Source organism: Schistocerca cancellata, chromosome 5 (assembly GCF_023864275.1).
Source record: "Schistocerca cancellata isolate TAMUIC-IGC-003103 chromosome 5, iqSchCanc2.1, whole genome shotgun sequence".
In the NCBI taxonomy this organism is placed as follows: domain Eukaryota; kingdom Metazoa; phylum Arthropoda; class Insecta; order Orthoptera; family Acrididae; genus Schistocerca; species Schistocerca cancellata.
The window spans coordinates 390,344,227-390,368,672 of NC_064630.1; the positions used below are offsets into that span (position 1 = coordinate 390,344,227).

A 24,446-nucleotide genomic window follows, 5' to 3' on the forward strand; every position below is an offset into this window, starting at 1 on the left:
AAAAGTCTTTGTCGACTTGGAAAAATAGAAATGTCAGCTGTAGCGGAACATGCTCTTCAACCAGGCAACCACCAAGTGAAGTTTTCGGATACCGAAGTTTTATCTACAACGTTAAATTACTATCCACGGCTATATAGAGAAGCTATCGAAATTTATAAACATCACGATAATTCTCCCCGGCGGGGTCAGGGATTTTCTCTGCCTCGTGATGGCTGGGTGTTGTGTGCTGTCCTTAGGTTAGTTAGGTTTAAGTAGTTCTAAGTTCTAGGGGACTGATGACCATAGATGTTAAGTCCCATAGTGCTCAGAGCCATTTGAACCATTTTTGATAATTTTAATAGGAAAGAGGAGGCTATGAAACTTAGCGATATATGGACAGTGGCTCTACAAAATTGCTAACAATTTTTATCTTTGCCAAGGTGGTAATCGATAGTTAACCTTATCTTTGCTATAGATTATCACTGCTCATCACGTGTGACCTGAACCACGCCCCCCTTTCTCACAATATATAAGTCGCTCTCAGACACCCGACCAGTCACTCGTCTGCCCGCATCTCGTGGTCGTGCGGTAGCGTTCTCGCTTCCCACGCCCGGGTTCCCGGGTTCGATTCCCGGCGGGGTCAGGGATTTTCTCTGCCTCGTGATGGATGGGTGTTGTGTGCTGTCCTTAGGTTAGTTAGGTTTAATTAGTTCTAAGTTCTAGGGGACTGATGACCTCAGCAGTTGAGTCGCATAGTGCTCAGAGCCAGCCAACCCGACCAGTCAGTCGGCGAGACTCAGCGGAGCAGCGCCTCTGAGGAAGTCCAGCGCAGTTCTGGACGAAACGTAAGGAGCAGAAAAGTTCTTGGACCACGACCTCACATCCCGGAAAATATATCAACAGCCATGTCACCCGGTCGTGAAAGCCTTCATTCTACAATGAGAGAGTTGATGGAGCCATGCTTGTGGATGAATGTCGTTGCTAGAATTCTTAAATGTTTTGAATTTGCGTGTAGTAATAAACAGCTTATAGTCAAAATCATCATGTCGGCGAGTCGCATATCGGTCATTGTTACGTCGTGTCGGCGGTTCCATCTCAAAATTCGGTGCACGTTGCCAATTTCTTTCATAACTTCCGAAATGCCCTATGTTATAATTATGTGACTTTTCCGTATTTCTAAGTCCCTCTTCCCGTGTTGGAGCGCGAGTCTCCTCTGAAATATGTAATTCTTGTATTACCTGTGTCAACTGATCTTGTATTTCCCGGATTTCTCTTTTGTACTGTGTATTGACTTGATTTTGATGTTGTTTGAATTTTCTAATTTGTTCATACTCTTCTGTGTCAGTGAAGGCTACGGGTCTTGAGTCATTCAGATCATCATCTACCTTTGTAGATAAGTTAGTGAACTGATCCGAAAGTTCGGCTACTTTCTCCGATAGTGAACTGATTTCCTCAGTGTGTTTTTCTGAACCAAGTTTCAGAGTGTCCATTTGTGTTGAAATCGTATCTACTGTGTCCTTTAAGTTTTCCGAATTTTTGAAAGTTGCGTAACCGAATCGGTAGATGCAACTGAGTCAATTTTAGCTTGCAAGGTGTCGTGATTTTCGTGAACAATAGTTTGCAGTTCTTTTATGGCTGCTTTGTGATCTGTAATGCATTTTCATGACCCGAAAAAATAGGTTGGAAATGCTCGCAAATTTGTGTTTTTACGTAATTACAGACTTTCTGACATTTCGATTCGATGTTATGCAACTCAGCAGTTAAACCTTCACGTGTTTATTCAAGCGTGGTGTCTAACTTTTGAAGCTGTTGCTGTGTTTGTCTCTGATTTTGTTTCATTTGTTGCATTAATTGCAATAATAATGTATTAGTGTCTGGAATCTGTTCCTCTATGCTTTTCGGCAGTGCATTTCCACCAGCAACATTCACATTTTGACGAGCAGAAAATGTGTCTTGACTTATTTGAGAAAACGGCGAGGACGCAAAACCTGAATCTTCAGTATTTGCAAGATTGTGTCCTGTCATTTCGGATTCCTGAGGCGAGCTGTTGCCGACCGATCGATCGATAATGCTTCCCTGTTCACTAACTGTTTCACTGTCTACACAATTATTTGCCGCCCGCTCCATTTCCGTATGCACAATTACCAAATTACTACTTTAAATATTAGTTAATTCATTAATCGGTGGCGCTAACACACTGCTTTCGTCTTCACTGTCATTTCTCAGTTAACTTTGGAGCCTAGTATTTCGTTTTTCTCACGCCATAACTGTCACAATGTTTCCCACGATAACACAGAAAAGCACAATTGGAAGAGTAAAATAAGAAAACACATTAACATAGCACTGAAAATAATATCTAGTTAATTGCAAGCGCAGCTGCAAAATACTTGGTGCAAATCTCCATGCATGCCACATCTGTTTTACTGTACAACGAAAAACTACAACTACAAAGGAGATTCTCTCTACAATTACGCACTAGCAATAAACAAAAGCTACACTAATTACACAAACTACAAGAAAAAATCAGAAGATTCCAGTGAGGTACTCTCGGCTAAGGGTCGACATATGAAATGTCCACTTAGAAAAATTATAAATGACTGTGCTTAAACTGGCACACAATATTTTTAGCGCAACACAATCTGACTTTCAATAATCCCTACAAGAGAATGGCCCTGACTAACATTAACCTATACGTTTCACAAATCACTTACCTCACAAAAATCTTCGTTACTCGAACTACTGCAATACAGCAAGCGCCACTACTGCCAGCTAAATAAAAGATTCTAACTACTGAAGGCACTATCTACTGACAGGCATAGTTAGCAAATGAAAGATTTTGATAAAGAACAAACAATGTATTTACCTTAATAGTGTTCAAAAGTCATAATATATATATACAAGTAGTGGTGGATGTGGGGAGAGAGATGGCGGAGCTTTGAGAGCAGCTGATCTGGACGTGTGTCCCCTGCTCTCAAAACTCCGCCATCTCTCTCCCCACATCCACCACTGCTGGCGGCTCACCTCCAACTGCGCAACGCTACGCGCTGTTCACATCTAGATGCCCAACACTACAATGGCAGACAACAATGCAAACTAGCCACAGACTGCACACAGCACAGCCAGTGATTTTCATACAGAGCGCTACGTGGCGTTACCAATAAGAAAATCTAAACAGCCTACTTACACTGGATACAGAAAATGTTCGACTGCTGCCCTGGCCAGCACATTTTTCAGATCTCTCACCAACTGAAAACGTCTGGTCAATGGTGGCGGAGCAACTGGCTCGTCACGATACGCCAGTCACTACTCTTGATGAACTGTGGTGTCGTGTTGATGCCGCATGGGCAGCTATACCTGAACACCCCATCCAAGCTCTGTTTGACTCAATGCCCAGGTGCATCAAGGCCATTATTACGGCCAGAGGTGGTTGTTGTGGGCACTGATTTTTCAGGATCTATGCAGCCAAAGTGCGTGAGAATGTAATCACAAGTCAGTTCTAGCATAATATATTTGTCCAACGAATACCCATTTATCATCTGCATTTCTTCTTGGTGTAGCAATTTTAAAGGCCAGTAGTGTATTAGTTCATCATCCAATCACATAGTTTTTCTAAAGACAGTTGTATATTTTCTTAAGGGGAGAAAGGTCCGAATTAAATTTTTATATTGTTATTCTGATTGTGTAATTCTTTAATAATGAGATTTGTTCTGTAGTTGAAATTAAAATGATGTACCAACCACAAATTTGTCCATCAGCAAAGATTCCGAGCTTCGTATCTCCTTTGAGTAGCTGTGGTTAAATTGCAATGTTGGTTTCTCTAGCACGTAACTTGAGCAGTCACACAGCTCAATTGTCTTGCTCAATCTTTGGCTACACAGATAATAAATCGTGCTTATTGTGTTTGTCCTTCTTACTCGATGCACTTCACATAAATGAATGTCAATGTTTTTCACACAGTACAGAAAAATATTAAGTCTCTTTTTCAAGTATATTCACAGGGAAAAGTACGAAAGGAGAAGGCACAGCCGCCACTGCCGTTAGCGGTGTCTACACTGTTGTTGCGACGGGCTTTGAAGCGTTCGGCCATATAACGTCCAGAAGGCTGCCAGGTATTTGGCGAAATATTCCACCTGCTGTCCGTCAGTGTACAAGGTCAAATTCACTGCCGAAGGTGTGGCCTAGTGGCAGGAGCCAGTGACTATAACTTCGACGCTCTGTAGCGTCGTTGAATGACGTTTCTGAACACTGGTTCCCATCCTCAATTTATTCCTCAAGACACTCTCTACAAATCCATGAAATTTGTCGGTATCGTTTTGTAAAACACTGTATCTCGAGGTGGGTCTGGATAGCACAGCAAGATGCAGTCTTGTTTCAATGATAACGTCTCGGAGATCTCCAAGATGCGGAACAGCCACCGACCTCGATACATTAGAAATTTAAGGGTCGCTGTACAAATTACCAGTTGTGTAAAACATAGGTCACCGTGTTCTGTACCTAATAACATCTTACAACATCACGCCAGGTGCTCGGTACCTATAACGATGGTAGTCGCAAACTGAAACATTCGTTCTCTTCGGAGACTCCACATACAGGTCCACCGCGATGCTGCGCAAAGAGCTAGAAATCGTCTGAGAATACGCCATAGTGCCGCTCTTCTGTTCAACGATGGAGCTGGGATGCTCCAGTACCGGTGCCCCTCTCTATATTCCCACGTCAGAGGAAACCGCAGTAATGGTTACTCTGCCGATTTTGCTGCTTTATACGAGGTCGTATGACCGTGAAAGTATACACTGAAGAGCCAAAGGAACTGGTACACCTTCCTAATATCGTGTAGTGTCCGCGTGAGCACCCAGAAGTGCCTCAACACGACATGGCATGGACTCGACTAATGTCTGAAGGGGTACTGGCCAGAACTGACACCATTAATCGTGCAGAACTGTCCATAAACCCTTAAGTATGAGAGGGTGAAGATCAGAAGGGTGTTTCCGGAACCACTCTGTAGCAGTTCTGGACATGTGGGGTGTCGCATTATCCTGATGGAATTGCCCAAGTCCGCCGGACTGCACAATGGACATGAATGGCTGCAGGTGATCGAAAAGGATGCTTACGTACGTGTCATCTGTCAGTCGTATCTAGACGTATCAGAGACCTCACATCACTCCAGATAGACACGCCCCACACGATTACAGAGCCTCCACTAGCTTGAACAGTCCCCTGCTGACATGCAGGGTCCGTGGATTCATGAGGTTGTCTCCGTACCCGTGCACGTCCATCCTCTCGATACAATTTGAAATGAGACTCGTCCGACCACGCGACATGTTTTCAGTCATCAACAGTCAAATGTCAGTGTTGACGGCACAGGCGAGGCGTAAAGCTTTATGTCGTTCAGTCATAAAGGGTACACGAGTGGGTGTTCGGCTCTGAAAGCCCATATCGGTGACGTTGCGTTGAACGGTTCGCACACTGCCACTTGTTGATGGCCCAGCATTGAAATCTGCACCAATTTGCGAAAGTGTTGCGCTTCTGTCAGTCGGTGTTGGTCCCGTTCTTGCTGCAGTGATGTCGGAGATTTGATGTTTTACCGCATTCTTGACATTTGCGGTACACTCGTGAAATGGTCGCATGGGAAAATCCCCACTTCATCGCAACCTCGGAGATGCTGTGTCCCATCGCTCGTGCCCCGACTATAAGACCACGTTCAAATTCACTTAAATCGTGATAACCTGGCGTTATAGCAGCAGTAGCCGCTCTAACAACTGCGCCAGATGCTTGTTTTCTTATATAGGCGTTGCTGACCGCAGCGCCGTTTTCTGCCTGTTTACATAGTCTGTTTTTGAATATGCATGCCTATATCAGTTTCTTTTGCGCTTCAGTGCATGTCCAACTGCAAACATACCCACTTTCTGATGACAAGACATGGTCGTACGATCACACATCGCCGAGAGAATTAGGTATCTGTCCCATCTGGCGCTAGTCGCGTAGGGCCGTTGAGATACTGCGCTGTGTGCCACCCCACTGGACCTATGTATTTCATATTCGCATCGCAGTCACCGGAGCCCGACCAACGTAACAAGCAATTTCGCGAAACAATAAACTATACTTTCTCTAGACCATGATCCTGCAGCTGTTGAAATTCGACAAGTGCTGATAGACGATTTTCTTCCTTACACGAAGAATAACACGATGTTCTCACAAACAACATTTAAATGCAATTTCTGAATGAAAAGCCCACTGTATGATATTTCCTTGTACCGTTTGATCCTCCCACCTAGTTTGTGCAGTTGCGCTGAAAGGCGACAGTTTTACGTTTGTCACATGCTGCCATCATAGTGTTGTGGTTTTAGTGACCATTAAAGCATTTCATAACTCAAAAGAGGGCCGGGCTGACAGCTCTTTAGTTCCACAGATATTTATTACAGCAAAGTTGAATACACCATTTCAAAACGATGGCAATAGCGTTCGAATTTCATTAGCTGGGTGATCTTGTAGTGGCGATGATGTCTGAAATGCTATTGGAGGTGGCCTAATGCTGGTGACGGTGTTGGTATTAGAGCTGCTGTGGATCAGCTGCAGGTCGTATTCTGTGGCTCTATTATCAGCTGCAGGTAAAACACTCGGATGGAAAGGAATTGTAGGATGGAGAAAGGAAGGGGGATGTGCGTGAGGATATGGGATGAGAGTACTGGTTGCAACAGTGTATTTTCAGTTGTGTGTTGCGAGTTTTCAGATGATGGAATAACATATCGTTGTGGTTATAGCGGGGAGCGAGTGCTCATCTTGGTGAAGTGGAGTTGGGGATAGACAAAGGTGTGTAGACAGGAGAAAATGAAACTGGAGTGATTCTGGAAGTCAGTGGTTGTGAAACTAACAATAAAGTGAAATACGGGAGGGGCTGCATGTGTTAGTTGCTTTTGGACAAGGGGCCACTCAAACGAATTGATGTTTTGGAGAACTATGATTTTCGAAACTAATTATTTTGTCGCTGGAGGCTATGCAATGAACTGTCTATATTGCACTTTATTTTTCCACAATAGCCTTAAATTACGCTTTTCAATTAACTGTCGTCATACGATTCTTCCATTAAAAATAAGAAAAAAGAAGTGACATAATTTTTTTCAGTGTTTTTGAAGTGGAGAAATAAAATTTCATGAAAAAGGATCAGAAAAAAAGAACTATCTGGCATCAGTAAGAAAGAAGTAGTGAATACAAAATCGACTGTTAAATTTTGTTCGGGGTTGTAGTGCGTGGGAGGTCAAACTACCTCTTTCACCATGACTCTCAAAAAGAAAGGCTAATCAACTAGCCTGCATGTGGCGATTGTCACATGAGAAGCCTACTCTACTTTGACAGAATGACAACAGGTTGAAAATGTCGTAAAATATATAAAATTCTTTAAACATATGTTCTTTCTCTTAGACTCCCATGCTGTAATTAACTATTCACCCATATGTATGGGAAAATTTACCGATGCGCAGCGCACGTGTGAACGTTACCAGTTGAGATTAAAACTGTTCGTGATTAAGTGGAAAAGTAAAACATATGAAAACAAACTCTTAAAATGACTGGAATTAGCTTGATTTTCATATTTCAGAAAGAAAATATTTATTACACAATACAATGAAAGACCATTCATCTACAGTACGATCATAAAAAGCTGTCTTCGATAAAAATTGAACTAAGCAATATACGACACTGGACATCGTTTTCAAGGGAGAAAATAAGTAAAAAAGCTGTTCCGTAATGTGAGATATCGAAGTCGGTGGCTGACACTTGTACAAGCTACGATACAGTGCAAAAATTGACGATACGTTCAGTATTGATTGATTCTTCTTATTGGTTTCGTGCTGGCTTTGTTTATGATAGTTTTTAACGAAATTTGATTTCTCTGTCTAAGAATGTTTAAAAATTAATGTTCATTTTTTCATAATTACCATGGCAAATACTTGTGATGGTAGTCTTCCGGAACGCAAAGGATTACAATTGATGTGAATAAATACAGTGAGATCTACACATGTTATCATTGTGCAAATTTAACTTCTCATAGCCTGGGTTCACCGTCATGTAAAATCTTTTAAATGTCATCAAGTTTACCGTTGACTGTAGAAATTATTTATTTTACTATTGCAGTTTCGACCTTTGGGCCATTTTCGAGTAGTATTGCAAAAGACTTTTCTCCAGCATATGTCAGACTTTCAAATCCTACGACAAATACTTGTCATAGTCAAAAACAGGCCTTTTCACTGTCAATATAGAATAGAAAAAGGCCTATTTTTGACGATGACATACATACATGTTGGAAGCTTTTAAAGTCTGATAGTGCTGAAGCAAAATATTTTGCAGTACCACTTGAAAAAGGCCCAAAGGTCGAAATTGCAATAGTGAAATAGATAATGTCTACAGTCAACGGCGAATATGATGCCCATTAAAAATTGTGCAAATTGTTGTCCATGCTGGCTCCTAACGATGAAATATTTTTCTGCCATAAGCGCACTGTTAAAGATATATTTTCAGCATTCTTAGTAGACAACAGGAAATCTGGAAGACACAGTCTCATCGGGCAGGAAATCAGAAAAGTACAAGCCGCTTTATTTTGGAACATTGAGACGTAACAGATTCGGAATCTTTGGTAATGAAGGTCATTCACACGTCGACGAAAGGGGCAATTACGAGAGATGTTCAATAAGTCATAAAACACTTTTTTCTCTTCAAACTTCGTTTGACAAATTTGGAATTTGCTGTAGGAAACCGTGAAATATTCCCGCTTCACCGCAATTTCTTGAAGTTTCGATAGGTGGTGGCTCTATACGCAGTCTTTGAAATGTAGCCTGTAACGGAGGTACGTTCCAGGCAGAGAACTGTCACTGAGTTTCTTTTGGCGAAAAACCAGAGCATCACAGATTGATAGGTGCCTGCAGAATTCCTACGCAGACCTGGGGGTGAAAAAAAGCCCGGTGAATCGTTGGGTGAGGCGGCTGTCATCATCGCAACAAGGTCGCACAAACCTGTCCGATCTCCCGCGTGCCGGCCGGCCGCACACAGCAGTGAGTCCTGAAATGGTGGAACGTGCGGACACTCTCATTCGAGGTCACTGACGGATCACAATAAAACACTTCGCTGCACAGCTGGACTTCTCTGTTGGTAGTGCTGACACACTTGTGCTCCAGTTGGGGTACTCAAAGGTGTGCGCCCACTGGCTTTCTCGCCGGCTAATAGAAGACCACAAGGAGGAACGAAGTACCATATGTGTGGAACTACTTGCGCGTTACGAGGCTGATCATGACAATTTTTATCAATCATCGTCACAGACGATGAAACATCTGGTTTTATGTAAAATCGCTATGCAGGTCTAACACTTCTATTCAGACCCTTGTTGACCAGTCTGGTCTTGCAGTTGAAGACAGCAAAACAAAAGATGAAGTTTTGAATGTGACGTTCAATAAACTGTTCACACAGGAGAACCGTACAAACATACCGACATTTGACCACCGGGCAGACTCCCTAAGGACAACTTCATAATAAGCATCCCTGGCGTAGAGAACCAGCTGAAAATTTTGAAAGCAAATAAACCACAAGGTCAGGATGCAATTCAAGTTCGATTTTACAAAGAGTTCTCTACGGCATTGGCCCCTTACCTAGCTTGCATTTATCGTGAATCTCTCGCTCAGCACAGGGTCCCAAGCGACTACAAAAGAGCGCATGTGGTTCCAATACATCAGAAGGGTTAAAGAACGGACACGCAAAGTTACAGACCAATATCCGTAACTTCGGTTTGCTGGAGAATCCTTAGACGTATTCTCAGTTCGAATATAATATACTTTATTGAGACTGAGAAGATTATGTCCACAAATCAGCATGGTTTTAGGAAGCATCCCAAGTGCGAAACTAAGCTTGCCCTTTCTCACGTGATATACTGCGAACTATGGACGAAGGGCAACAGGCAGATTCCAGCGTCTAGATTGCCGGAAGGCATTTGACACGGTGCCTCATTGCAGGCTGTTCAAAAATGGTTCAAATGGCTCTGAGCACTATGCGACTTAACTTCTGCGGTCATCAGTCTCCGAGAACTTAGAACTAATTAAACCTAACTAACTTAAGGACATCACACACAGCCATGCCCGAGGCAGGATTCGAACCTGCGACCGTAGTGGTCGCTCGGCTCTAGACTTTAGCGCCTAGAACCGCACGGCCACTCCGGCCGGCCTGCAGGCTGTTAAAGAAGGTAAGAGTATACGGAATAACTTCACAGATGAGTGGCTCGAAGACTTCTTAAGTAATAGAACCCAGTATGGGTTTGTCCTCGACGGCAAATGTTCCTCAGAGACAAGGGTATCGTCAGGAGTGACCCAGGAATGTGTGATAGGACCACTGTTGTTCTCCATATACATGAATGATTTGGCGCACAGGGTGGGTACCAATCTGCGTTTGTCTGCGGATGATGCCATCGTGTACGGTAACGTGTCGAAGTTGAGTGACTGTAGGAAGATAAAAGACGACTTAGATAAAATTTCCAGCTGATGTGATGAATAGTAGCTAGCCCTAAATGCAGATGAGTAGGAAGGTCAAACCTGTAATATTCGGATACAGTATTACTGTTATCCTGCTTGACACAGTCAAGACGTTTAAATACCTGGGCGTAATGTTGCAAAGCGATATTAGATGGAACGAACATGCGAGAACTGTGGTAGGGAAGGCTAATGGTCGACTTCAGTTTATTGCAAGAATTTTACCAAAGAGTCCTTCACATGCAAAGGGACCTATTCTTGAGTGCTGATCGGGTGTTTGGGACCCGTACCAGGTCGTATTGAACGAAGACATGAAAGCAAATGAGAGGCGATCCGCCAGATTTGTTACCGGTACGTTCGAACAAGTGACTGTTACGGAGATGCTTCGGAAACTCAAACGGGAATCTCTGGAGGGAAGGCGACGTTCTTTTCGAGAAACACTACTGAGAAAATTTGGAGAACCGTCATTTGAAGGTGACAGCCGAACGGTTGTATTACCGCCCAATATATATTGTGTGTAAGGACCACGAAGATAAGATATTAGAAACTACAATTCATATGCAGGCATACAGATCGTTCTTCCCTCGTTCTGTTTGCGAGTAGAACAGGAAAGGAAGTGACTAGTGACTAGTAGTGGGAAGAAAACGGGAAACAAAACGGCAATCCATGGATTGGTGCCACACCACCTCCCCTCCGAATAAAATGTTCGAAGTTGCACCTCCAGCCAGTAAAGTCATGGCGAAGATCTTCTGGGACTATGAAGGGTCTATTCCTTTTGATGTCTTCCCTCATGATGCAACAGTCACCTTTGAAACATATTTTGGATCCCTCAGGAAATTGAAGAAACGACTTCAGCGTGATGGGGAGGTTATTGACGCAGCAAGACGTTCGCTCCGACGTCGACCAGTGGAGTGGTACCATGCAGACCAAGTAAGTTGGGCCGGCCGCTGTGTCCGAGCGGTTCTAGGCACTTCAGTCTGGAACTGCGCGACCGCTACGGTCACAGGTTCGAATCCTGCCTCGGGCATGGATGTGTGTGATGTCCTTAGGTTAGCTAGGTTTTAGTAGTTCTAAGTTCTAGGGGACTGATGACCTCCGGCCGCGGTGGCCATGCGGTTCTAGGCGCTTCAGTCTGGAACCGCGTGACTGCTACGGTCGCAGGTTCGAATCCTGCCTCGGGCATGGATTTGTGTGATGTGCTTAGGTTAGTTAGGTTTAAGTAGTTCTAAGTTCTAGGGGACTGATGACCTCAGATGTTAAGTCCCATAGTGCTCAGAGCCATTTGAACCATTTTGAAGTAAGTTGGCGTAAGACCGATGCATTGAACGGAGATTGTGTTTAAAAATAGGCTTTCGTTGCCAAAAGAGTGGGCAATAATTTGGTGTTGCCTGATTTTAGAGAAGAAAGTGTTGCGTTACTTATTTATCGCCCCTAGTCCTTTATGAAGGAGTATATAGAGGGTCTATACAATGGCGATGCACTTGAGGACAATATTATGGAAATGGAAGAGGATGTAGATGAAGATGAAATGGGAGATACGATACTGCGTGAAGAGTTTGACAGAGCACTGAAGGACCTGAGTCGAAACAAGGCCCTCGGAGTAGACAACATTCCATTGGAACTACTGACGGCCTTGGGAGAGCCAGTCCTGACAAAACTCTACCATCTGGTGAGCAAGATGTATGAAACAGGCGAAATACCCTCAGACTTCAAGAAGAATATAATAATTCCAATCCCAAAGGAAGCAGGTGTTGACAGATGTGAAAATTACCGAACAATCAGTTTAATAAGCCACAGCTGCAAAATACTAACACGAATTCTTTACAGACGAATGCAAAAACTAGTAGAAGCCGACCTCGAGGAAGATCAGTTTGGATTCCGTAGAAATACTGGAACACGTGAGGCAGTACTGACCTTACGACTTATCTTAGAAGAAAGATTAAGGAAAGGCAAACCTACGTTTCTAGCATTTGTAGACTTAGAGAAAGCTTTTGACAATGTTGACTGGAATACTCTCTTTCAAATTCTAAAGGTGGCAAGGTTAAAATACAGGGAGCGAAAGGCTATTTACAATTTGTACAGAAACCAGATGGCAATTATAAGAGTCGAGGGACATGAAAGGGAAGCAGTGGTTGGGAAGGGAGTAAGACAGGGTTGTAGCCTCTCCCCGATGTTATTCAATCTGTATATTGAGCAAGCAGTAAAGGAAACAATAGAAAAATTTGGAGTAGGTATTAAAATCCATGGAGAAGAAATAAAAACTTTGAGGTTCGCCGATGACATTGTAATTCTGTCAGAGACAGCAAAGGACTTGGAAGAGCAGTTGAACGGAATGGATGGTGTCTTGAAGGGAGGATATAAGATGAGCATCAACAAAAACAAAACGAGGATAATGGAATGTAGTCGAAATAAGTCGGGTGATGTTGAGGGTATTAGATTAGGAAATGAGACACTTAAAGTAGTAAAGGAGTTTTGATATTTGGGGAGCAACATAACTGACGATGGTCGAAGTAGAGAGGATATAAAATGTAGACTGGCAATGGCAAGGAAAGCGTTTCTGAAGAAGAGAAATTTGTTAACATCGAGTATAGATTTAAGTGTCAGGAAGTCATTTCTGAAAGTATTTGTATGGAGTGTAGCCATGTATGGAAGTGAAACATGGACGGTAAATAGTTTGGACAAGAAGAGAATAGAAGCTTTCGAAATGTGGTGCTACAGAAGAATGCTGAAGATTAGATGGGTAGATCACATAACTAATGAGGAAGTATTGAATAGGATTGGGGAGAAGAGAAGTTGAAACGTCCCCTTAGAACAATTATACACGACTGTGCTGATAAACCTCTTACACTATTTGCTTTTCAAACAGCTGAGCAAAACTGAACGTACTCAAACATTCACTAGAGTGACACACAATATTTTTAGCGCAACGCAATCTGACTATCAAAGATCCCTGCAAAAGAATGGCCCTGAGTAACATTAACCTATACCTTTCACAAATCACTTACCTCACAAAAATCTTCGTTACTCGAACTACTGCAATACAGCGAGCGCCACTATTGTCAGCTAAATAAAAGATTCAAACTACAGAAGGCACTAACTACTGAAAGGGATAGTTAGCAAATGAAAGATATTAATAGAGAACAAACAATGTATTTACCTTAATAGTCATAATATATATAGCAGTTCATGATAAATTACAAAACTCCGCCATCTCTCTCCCCACATCCATCACTGCTGGCGGCTCACCTCCAACTGTCTGCCATTGTAGTGTTGGGCAGCGGGAGCTGGATGTGAACAGCGCGTAGCGTTGCGCAGTTGGAGGTGAGCCGCCAGCAGTGGTGGATGTGGGGAGAGAGATGGCGGAGTTTTGTAATTTGTCATGAACTGCTATATATATTATGACTGTTAAGGTAAATACATTGTTTGTTCTCTATTAATATCTTTCATTTGCTAACTATCCTTATCAGTAGTTAGTGCCTTCCGTAGTTTGAATCTTTTATTTAGCTGGCAGTAGTGGCACTCGCTGTATTGCAGTAGTTCGAGTAAGGAAGATTTTTGGTGAGGTAAGTGATTTGTGAAAGTTACAGGTTAATGTTACTCAGGGCCATTCTTTTGCAGGGATCTTTGATAGTCAGATTGCGTTGCGCTAAAAATATTGTGTGTCACTTTAGTGAATGTTTGAGTACGTTCAGTTTTGCTCAGCTGTTTGAAAAGCAAATAGTGTAAGAGGTTTATCAGCACAGTCGTGTATAATTGTTCTAAGGGGACGTTTCAAAGTTTGTGGCACAACTTGACCAGAAGAAGGTATCGGTTGGTAGGACATGTTCTGAGGCATCAAGGGATCACCAATTTAGTATTGGAGGGCAGCGTGGAGGGTAAAAATCGTAGGGGGAGACCAAGAGATGAATACACTAAGCAGATTCAGAAGGATGTGGGTTGCAGTAGGTACTGGGAGATGAAGAAGCTTGCACAGGATAGAGTAGCATGGAGAGCTGCATCAAACCAGTCTCAGGACTGATGACCACAACAACAACAACAGTCCTTTATGAAAGAAAGATGTTGGAGGTATGAATAGAACAAAAGAAAAGAAACACTGAAATGGAACGAGAAGGTCTCTATTAAAGATGAAGCAAGATGTTCAAGCAAACTGTAATAGGAGCATGATAGAACATACTGAATTACAAGAAATTTCGAAGCTGGCATTCTTGTCACGTGTACTAGCCAACGAAGTCTTCTCGCTTTCATTATCATGTTAGGTTGACTTAAAATTTCCGGTGGTACTTCCTTTTTCCGTGCTACCAATATCTCGCGAAGTGTCGAAGATCGTTTTTCAAGATTAAACGCTGTAAATTTGCTATTCGCTCGCCTTCTGTCTTTGTAGTACTGCGGGTCTAATTTCCGTATAGCACCGCTGCGTTTGATGCCGGTGGCAACATAGTTCAAAAAGTGGAACCCATAACATTTAACATAAGCTTCAACTGAAAATTTTAATGTCAGCGAGTAGTTTTTCCATCAGAAGTTACTCTTACGTGTCGTTACTGAGTACTAAAACGCGAATTGAGTCTAGGAGATCTATTTATTATCAGTCGAAATACGATAATTTCCCAACAGTTTCTTGTGTAACGGCAGCTGCTGATCGTCCCAGCCGGTCGCAGGTTCGAATCCTGCCACGGGCATGGGTGTGTGTGATGTCCTTAGGTTAGCTAGGTCTAAGTAGTTCTACGTTCTAGAGGACTGATGACCTCAGTTTTCTAGAGGACTGAAGTCCCATAGTGCTCAGATACATTTGAACCATTTGATCGTATTAAATAATCACCGGTAGATGTTCGGCACTTTCTGAAACGCACCGATAGTCGTAAATTTGGGTGTGACCTGAAGCGTTGCGCACCTATATCCAGCGCGAACATTTTGTGTGGTGATGAATTTGGTTTTTCCAAGTTTAAGGTAAATACACTGCCTGCCAAAAATGTGAAGTCCCTAGAAAAATGGTCGCATGTCAATGTAACTTCTGACATGTGCACACCATCGGCGTGCATGTAAATAATTTGAGTTGCAATAAGAACGACCAACAGGGTGCATTAGTATGTAAAACATTCTCGATTTTCTTGCCGCGTCAATTTTATCTCGAATTGACGCGGCAAGGAAACCGAGAATATTTTACATATAAGTGCCGTCGCGAAAGACTTCGTTCTCAGAGTGCATTAGTGTTTTTCGTGTTAAGTATCGGTACCAGGCGTTGTAATGTTATGTGAGCCTCACTGCCCTTTTTTAACTAATTTGTGCCTGATTTTATTCTGAGGAGCTCAGTAATGTATATAAATACCGTAAATGTAAACGTGATTCAAAAAGTACTTGAAGTGAAGTGAAGGGCAGCTGGACAGCAAGAAAATCTTTAGCGCGCAATCCCCGCAACGATAGTAGTTGTGAATCTTTCAGTATGGACTCTTAAAAAATGACGATTTATTAAAAAAATAGAGGACTTTTAATCTGTATCTTGTGAAAAGAGGACGTGTTGCTAGGCCGTCGCTCAGAGCGTATTGCTACATGTAATGAAAATTGCTATTGTAGTGATAAAACTGAGTAAAGTAAGTGTAAGAGTTGCCGAACATTTATGTATACAAATTTTCTGGAAGTGAAGAATAGAAATGTCGTCGGCGGCTGTCAATCGTAAGAGTACAAAGTTCACTAAAATACAGGAAAGGAAATGCAGTCTCTATAGTTATCATTCAATACGTAACAACCTCTCATAATTTCTTAATTACCGTAACTGGATTATAATATTGTACAATAGTATGGTGCTGAACTCCACTGACCAATTTTGATGTAGCAGGACGTGTAGTTTGAAGGAAGTTTGTGTGCCAAGCAAACTCCTTTTCTCATAAAAAGAAAATCGCTGTTTGATCTTATTTACTTACAACAGTGATCCCTTAGGTATGATAAGCTACGAAAACTTGGGTTCAAAGCTATCCGCAATACGGCCAAGTAACCAACAGAGTCGTACTTTAAATCTTAAAGAACAATAACTTCCTCGAAATTATAATACGTCACCAACTGGTGCAGAAGCTGACCATTTAAGGAGGCATCTACCAAAATTCAGGTACCACTGGCGACTTAAAGTAAAGTCCCAATCAAAATCAATCTCTCTCTCCAAACACATATATAAATATTAATATTATTAAGATAAGTCATTTTATAGCGTGGTAGCGTATACAAGGGCCGCAAAGAGCGTCAGATGCTGAGTGATCTGTGAAGGACACGGATATACTGCGTAAGAGAGTGTGTCAGCATCTGACCGAGTTTGAAAGGCGTCCCACTGTGGGTCTCCATTTGGAATGCTGATCAAATCGTGCCATCTAAACATCTGTAAGGCATTCGGATGTGGCAGTGGCCCGGTGTTGGACTACATGGGAACATGAACCCTCATGTAGTTTCTTAAAGGATAAGGTCGACGACGTCTGAGCACCAAAATGGAAGATCATCGTAACTGCTCGTACACGGTAGCTCTTTAACATCCGTACTTGGCGTCCGAGAACAAATAATGGATTCTCTGTAGTATTCTGTATCATCCCGCACCATTGGTCGCAGAATAGCAGCAGCCACATTAGGGAATAACTGTTTCACGCGTATGCCGCAGTTAACACCACAGCACAAGTGGCTACGTTTGGAATGGTGTCGTGACCGGGAAGCTTGGACTGCTGCTGAATTGACTATCGAGTGCGAGCATGGCGGCAACATGAGAAGAGGTCCCATTATTTCAGTGTTTTGGAAAGACACCGCGTCGTTACTCCTGGGTTTACGGTGTGGGAAACCATCAGGTACGAGGTCACCTCATGACTGGTTGTTTGAGGGAACTCTTATGCCAGAACCGTGCGTCACTGACGTCCTGCGTCGTCATATTTTACCTCTCATGCGACAGCATCATGGTGCCAGTTTCTATCAGGATCCTGATCATTTACGACACGTATTTCTACGAACTGTCTGCGTGATGGTGAGGTACTCGCGTGCCCAGCAAGATCCCCAGACATGTCCCGCTAAAATATGTTTCGGCCGTCAACACCGTCCCAGCTCAAGAATCCATGATATTTAGTACCAGCTACAACAGCTATGGGTCAGCTTACTTGACAAAAGGATACAACGGCTTTATGCTATCTTTCCCAAACCCAGCAGTGCGTCCATCCAAGCCAGAGAGAGTGCAAAGTCACACTGTCAAGTGGGCTCATACTGCCAGGTTCTTTGTAAATTCGACTCGATCTTGTAGTCACAAATGTTACAAATGCTTTTGTGACTACAAGATCGAGTCAAATTTACAGAGAATTTGTAGACTTAGAGAAAGGTTTTAATAATGTTGTCCGGTACACTCTCTTTCAAATTCTAAAGGTTGCAGCAGTAAAATACAGGGAGCGAAAGGCTATTTTCAATTTGTATTGAAACCAGATGGCTATTATAAGTGTCGAGGGCGTGGAAGGGGATCAGTGATTGAGAAGTGAGTGAGACAGGGGTGTAGCCTGTCCCCGATGTCTTTCAATATGTATATTGAGCAAGGAGTAAAGGAAAAAACAGAAAAAATTGGTGAAGGAATTAAAGTTCATGGAGAAGAATTTAAATCCTGAGGCCTGCTGATGATATTGTAATTCTGTGAGCTATAGCAAAGGACTTGGAAGAGCATTGAACCGTTCAGTGTCTTGAAAGGAGGATATAAGATGAACATCAACAAAAGCAAAACGAGGATAATGGAATGTAGCCAAATTAAACCAGGTGCCGCTGAGGGAATTAGATGAGGAAATGAGACCATTAATGTAGTAGATGAGTTCTGCTATTTGGGGAGCAAAATAACTGATGATGGTCGAAGTAGAGAGGATATAAAATGTAGACTGGCAATGGCAAGGAAAGCGCTTCTAAAGAAGAGAAATCTTTTAACACGAGTATAGATTTAAGTGTCAGGAAGTCTTTTCTGAAAGTATTTTTATGGAGTGTGGCCATGTATGGAAGTGAAACATGGACGATAAACAGTTTAGACAAGACAAGAATAGAAACGTTTGAAACATTGTGCTACAAAAAAATGCAGAAGATCAGATAGGTAAATCACGTATATAATAGGGAGGTACTGAATAGAAGTGGGAAGAAAAGAGAGGCGTGGTACAACCCGACTGGAACAAGAGATTGGTTGATAGGACACATTCTGAGACATCAAGGGATTACCTATTTAGTACTGGAAGACAATATGGGACGTAAAAATCGTAGAGGGTGACCGAGAGATGAATACAGTAAGCAGATTCAGAACGATGTAGATTGCAGTAGTTACTCAGAAATGGAGAGGCTTGCACAGGATAGAGTAGCATGGAGAGCTGCATCAAACCAGTCTTCGAACTGAAGACGACAACAACAACAAGTAGTCACTGAAATCACAATAGATATTCTCTCAACCCGTGAAGTTTCGTTCGTTTCGTCCTTCTATTCTGGATGCTGCACTTTTTCTATCAATCAGTTTATTTACTCAAACAATAGATGGGAGTTCACCAAACAACATAATCCCAGATTCTCAAAGCGGGACCATTTGTTCCATTGGTTCACGCAACATTTCGACCAGTCAGGCAGATTATCGAGCAAGATTGTGAAGGGTGTTCTGCGTATTCATTGACCTTGAGTGTGGCAAGCTGTAATACTCAGATGCTGTTCTACAATATGAAAATCGTAAAACTATACTACATAGGTGCTTCAGCGCAACAATGATGTTGTATCCAATGCATGCCATGGCTTAGCCATTTGCTACACGGAACGACGAATTTATGTGCTTATAACAGATTATCCGAGATATTTCATCACTCACATCAGTTGTCCGTGCCCTAGAGGTAGCAGACTGTAGAGTGTAGACTAGGATGCAGTACAGTCAAATAGCTGACTCATAAATGCAATTTTTTTAGTCTAATTTTGATATTGTCCAAGTCGCTTATTTATTTTATTTTCTGGTTACCGGTATCGGCAATGCTATTTTTAATCTGGATATAGAGATCAACTTTTTTTTCTTCTGCACCTGTTCTGATTATTGCATAACCAAAACCAGTTGCCAGTTTTATTTTTTCATGATCTGTCGCTTAAAGTCCTAAGACTTTATGCGTAACATTATAAAGGTCATATGATTTAAATTCTGATAAATAGCACTTCCCGTCATATATCTACATCTACATCACACTCCGCAAGCCAGCTAATGGTGTGTACCAATAACTGAACCCTCCAACCCTGTCCCACTCGCGAATAGCGCTTGGGAAGAACGATTGTGGGTAAGCGTCTGTACTGGCTCTAATTTGTCGAATTGTCTCCTGATGGTGATTACGCGACATCTATGTGGGTGGAAGTAATATGTTGTCCGACGCTTGCCAGAAAGAGCTCGCTCGAAATTTCAGTAGTAAATCTTTCCTCGATGCACAACGCCTCTCTTGTAACGCCTGCTAATGGAGTTTGTTGAGCACCTCCGTAATGCTCTCGTGCAGCCTAAACGACCCCGCTCTCTTCTACCAGTCCTATCTGTCAGGTATCCCAGACAGATGAACAATACTCAAATCTTGGTAGAACAAGCGCCTAATAAGCCACTTGCTTCGTGGATGAGTTACATTTCCTTAAGCTTGTTGATATGAATCTGAGTCTGGCATTTGCTTTTCCCACTGCTAAGTGATCAGTTCATTTGCACTTCAAGTAGTAAGATTCGTAACAAAATTATTTCCTCGCTCTGTATTATCTTATTTCTTTTTCTTCCAGATGAATGACTTCTGTGACGAAGAAATAGATGATTTGGTTGCTAGGGATGAAAACATCCGTGACGAGGTATGTAAAATCTCAAATAACTATTACATGTTGCGATTTGTTGTAATTCGTAGCTACAATAAAGACTCAAAATCTCAGAAATCATGAAAACTATGAGGTCTATTAGAAATATAACAGACTCGTTTTCCAGGAACGAAGAGTCTTATTGTCTTTCCATTATATTTATCGCAGCTGCCCGAGTAAGCATATTGTTACATAAAGCTACTGTTTTGTTTAGTTTCCGACCTATTGTTGTTTGAATGAAAGCTGGTATAGTGTTCGTGGCGATATTTATGGTCTTTAATTTGCGGGGACAACGCTGCAACGTGAAATGTTTCGTGAAACGAGGACTAACATTCAACAAACTTACGAATAATTCTTTCAGATACAGTCGTTAGCGTGTTGTGGACTGTTGAGAATGGTTCTTCCAGTTAAACTGCGGACGTCAATCTAGTGACGATTTCATTCGACCTCAGCTAGTGGTGTTCGCATTCATGTTACCCGCCAATAGGTGTACGACAGAGAATTTACAGAAGAAGTTGCTATCGAAATGAGTCTATGTCAAGATATTTTGATAGAAAAATTTGACATGCATAGAGATGCAAAAAAGTTTATTTCTCTTTTGACGACAAAAGAGTAAGAAGAACATCGAATGACGCTTGAGAGAAACTCTTTGAACACGCTGACACTGATGAAACAAAGAAATGATCATAGTAGGAGACGAGTCTTAGGTTTGAGGCTGTGGTAATCAGATGTAAGTCCAATATCAGAAAGGACTGCCAATGGATCTCCACTACCAAAAAGTCACCACGGTCTCGATCCATTGGCGAAGTACAGCTCATACTTTTTTCTCGATATCTGTTGGAATTTTGCACTTAGACGATTTTTGCTCCTAGGGCAAGTATTCATCCATATTTGTCAGGTAAGTTTACGGAGACTGTTCTGAATATAACGAGAGAGTCGGCTATGCATACGTCCACTACCGGAATCGAGAACAGAATAATGCTGTGTTTATATCACATAATTAATAGCTATTCATAGAGACAAAAACATTATATTTCTTCATCGACAGAATTTCGTGATACGTAATAACTCCTCGAGTGCATTGCAAAAAATAGATATTTACTCCTCGAGTGCATTGCAAACAATAGGTATGTGTCATCTAAGACATCTACTGGTCTCTGTCAGCCATGACGAACTATATATCCTTTGTAGTCGAGGGATATCCACCGTCTTCCTTTGGACGCCGAGTCACGTCTGAATTCCTGGTAACGAATTGTCTGGAAAACCAGTCAAAGAAGAAACGGACATGGCACACGAGAACAAGGCATCAGAATTATTAAGGACACACATGCTACGCCGACTCCAGAACAAACGTGAAGAAGAATGGCAAAATATTACACATTCAGTGAACTATGAACAGTCAGAAATATAACCATGATATGGTAGCCATCGCGACTAAGCTCAAGATGGGAAGCTATCGTCTTATACCATCTTTGAATAGTTGGACTCAATAAAAACCACTCCTGAATTTACACTACGGCACGAACTCCCAAAGCGTGCCTGTGGAGCAGCCCAAACGGTTCTGCACATACTCGAGAATTGCGCAGCTGCAAAAATATGGGACGTCACTTGGATGTGAAACTACAACAGTTTCTAGTTGATGTCGAAACAGCCATAAGTCGAGTACTTCACTGCCTACGAATTGGTTGATATTACGACAAGTTTTAATATCAGCACCGTCAGACGTCAGCATAGACAGAGGTAACGGGCGGGTGGACCTCTCGCGTTTTATCACTGCAGCGCCACGCAGTCTGTTGCTCGTGCCTGAATCCAACGTAAACAATAAAACAGCCATTGCATCTAATCTTGGATGTAATAGATACCGCTTATATTTTACAATTTTAGCTTATTCTCAGTATAATCTTAGTTTTCAACTAAGCGACAGCTAAATTTCATTAGTTTTGTTAGGCATTCATGCACCAAGTGCAGTATGTGTGATAGCATTACTACTATGAGAAAGAGGTGTTGTACATGTATGTTTGATGCTATGAGAGGACTGATTCACAAACAACCATGCCGTTAAGGCCCTTTAAAATCATACTCATCATCGGGATTGTCGTCGTTATTAGAGTTCTGAAGAGATAACCCTAGTAAACCCACAAATAGGGACCGCGGATGTGATAACATGACAAGACACCTACTTAGCCAGTTGCACCGGTTAGCGAGGTTCGTACCAAAATAAGATGTCCGTCCTCCCTCAGTCACGTTACTCCCCAGAGTTCACTCCATGGGAGATTTCGTTCAGATAACAATCTCCCAGGCTGTTGCTAAGACGTCTCCGCAATAAACTTTCTTGCAGGAGTACTGGTGTCGCAAGGTATGCAGGAGAAATTCTGTGAAGTTTGGAAGATAGAAGATGAGGTGCTGGCGGAATAAAAGTTTGGTAGCTCAGTAGGTAGAGCACTTCCTCACGAAAGGCAAAGCTCCCGTCCTGGTCGGGAACACAGTTTTTATCTTCTCGGAACTTAACGTTATGTATGTTAAGAATTTACCGGTAGTTACTTGTGAACAAACTCACCATCAGTATCCATTCTACTCATCATCATTTTAGTGCTGATAACAATCCTGTTTCTTCCAGTGTTGTTAATCTGTTCTGTTATTTTTTGTTTCTGTGAAAGACACCAAACAAACATTTTAAATATTACTTTGTATCTCTTACCAATAGTTTGTCTTACATTTAGTTGACCTGCAACTCAATGAAACGTCAGGAGAAATATAATCGCTTTTGTTAGTCACACTCACTGCACAGTACACCTATGTGTATCGGTTAATATTCCTACTAACTGTAATCATCTTCAGGTAGCTCCATTCTTCACATTTCCTCTTCGACTTATCGCTTTAGTCCGTCATCGGGCAAAGAGTTAGAGTGAGAATCGAGTGTTGCAAGAGACCCATCAAAATTAGAGAAGATCTATTGTCTCGTGCTGACTGAAGACAATTGGAATTATTTATACCATAAACCGCTTTTCGAACGTTCTGAAGCTCACCTTCAAATGGTGCACACAAGGTTACGTGACTACTTTATAGTATTATGCTGAATGCTGCCTCTATAACAAGAAGATGGAACGTGGTTTAATGTGTCTGTATGAGTACGGTTTATACGCCGAATTGAGCCAGAAATTAATTCTGTAATTACTGCCATCATATTTTAAAATCAATTCGCCATACAAACAATACACATGGAGATACATTAAAGAATGTTCCGTCTTCTTGTCATAGACCCAGCACCCAGTATGAAACTCCGAAAAATTAACGTTATCTACTGTTCATCGTCTGAAGACGAGCCTCAAAAGGTTCGAGAGCATACTTATGGAATGAACAACATTTCAAATAAGTGACTGGTTGCTGTTTCCGGTATTCATATGAAATAAACAGCCACGGATTCTTAAACAATTGAAATGGTTAAGCTTAATAAGAATATGTCGAAACTGCCAACATGAGCATACGAGGGGTGTTCATGAAGTTGTAGTTATCAGCTCGAAAAAATTAAGTTACCTAATTAATGTGGTATTTCTTTACTGGTAAGTGTCTGCAAGTCTGGTATGCATTGAAACCCCGTGTCACAATCCTGTAGTACAATGGTAGAGCAGCCAACATAAAGTTGTTGTCCTGGCATACATTGATATTCTCACGCCGCGATATCATAGCACATTGACGGAGTATCCAAAACAAAATGGCGCTTTCTACTGACACAGGCGGCGACTCCATGGGGCATGAGGGGGCTCGAGCCCCCCAAAAATTCGTTTGGATGGGGGGGGGGGGGGCGGAGCTCCCCAATAATTTAAGAAAGTTACTAGTTATATTATGCTTTGTAAAATGACAACGTTATGTTGGAATTTTTTATTTTCCTTTGAAACGTTCCCTTTGAAAAATTATACAAGACTGTGCTTAAACTGACACACAATATTTTTAGTGCAACGCAATCTGACTTTCAGAAATCCCTACAAAAGAATGGCCCTGACTAACATTAACCTATGCGTTTCACAAATCGCTTACCTCACAAAAATCTTGGTTACTCGAACTACTGCAATACAGTGAGCGCCACTACTGCCAGCTAAATAAAAGATTCAAACTACGGAAGGCACTACTGATAGGCATAGTTAG

At 42.0% G+C, this 24,446-nt stretch overlaps 1 protein-coding gene across 1 annotated transcript in view; it reads left to right on the forward strand.

Annotated features, from left to right (window-relative positions):
* Positions 1–24,446, forward strand: part of LOC126188559 (gustatory and odorant receptor 63a-like) — a 130,201-nt gene that overhangs the window by 85,310 nt on the left and 20,445 nt on the right. The window contains exon 6 of the mRNA XM_049930158.1: positions 20,235–20,300. Within this exon, the coding sequence (XP_049786115.1) occupies positions 20,235–20,300 (66 nt within the window). The remainder of the gene's footprint in view (positions 1–20,234; positions 20,301–24,446) is intronic.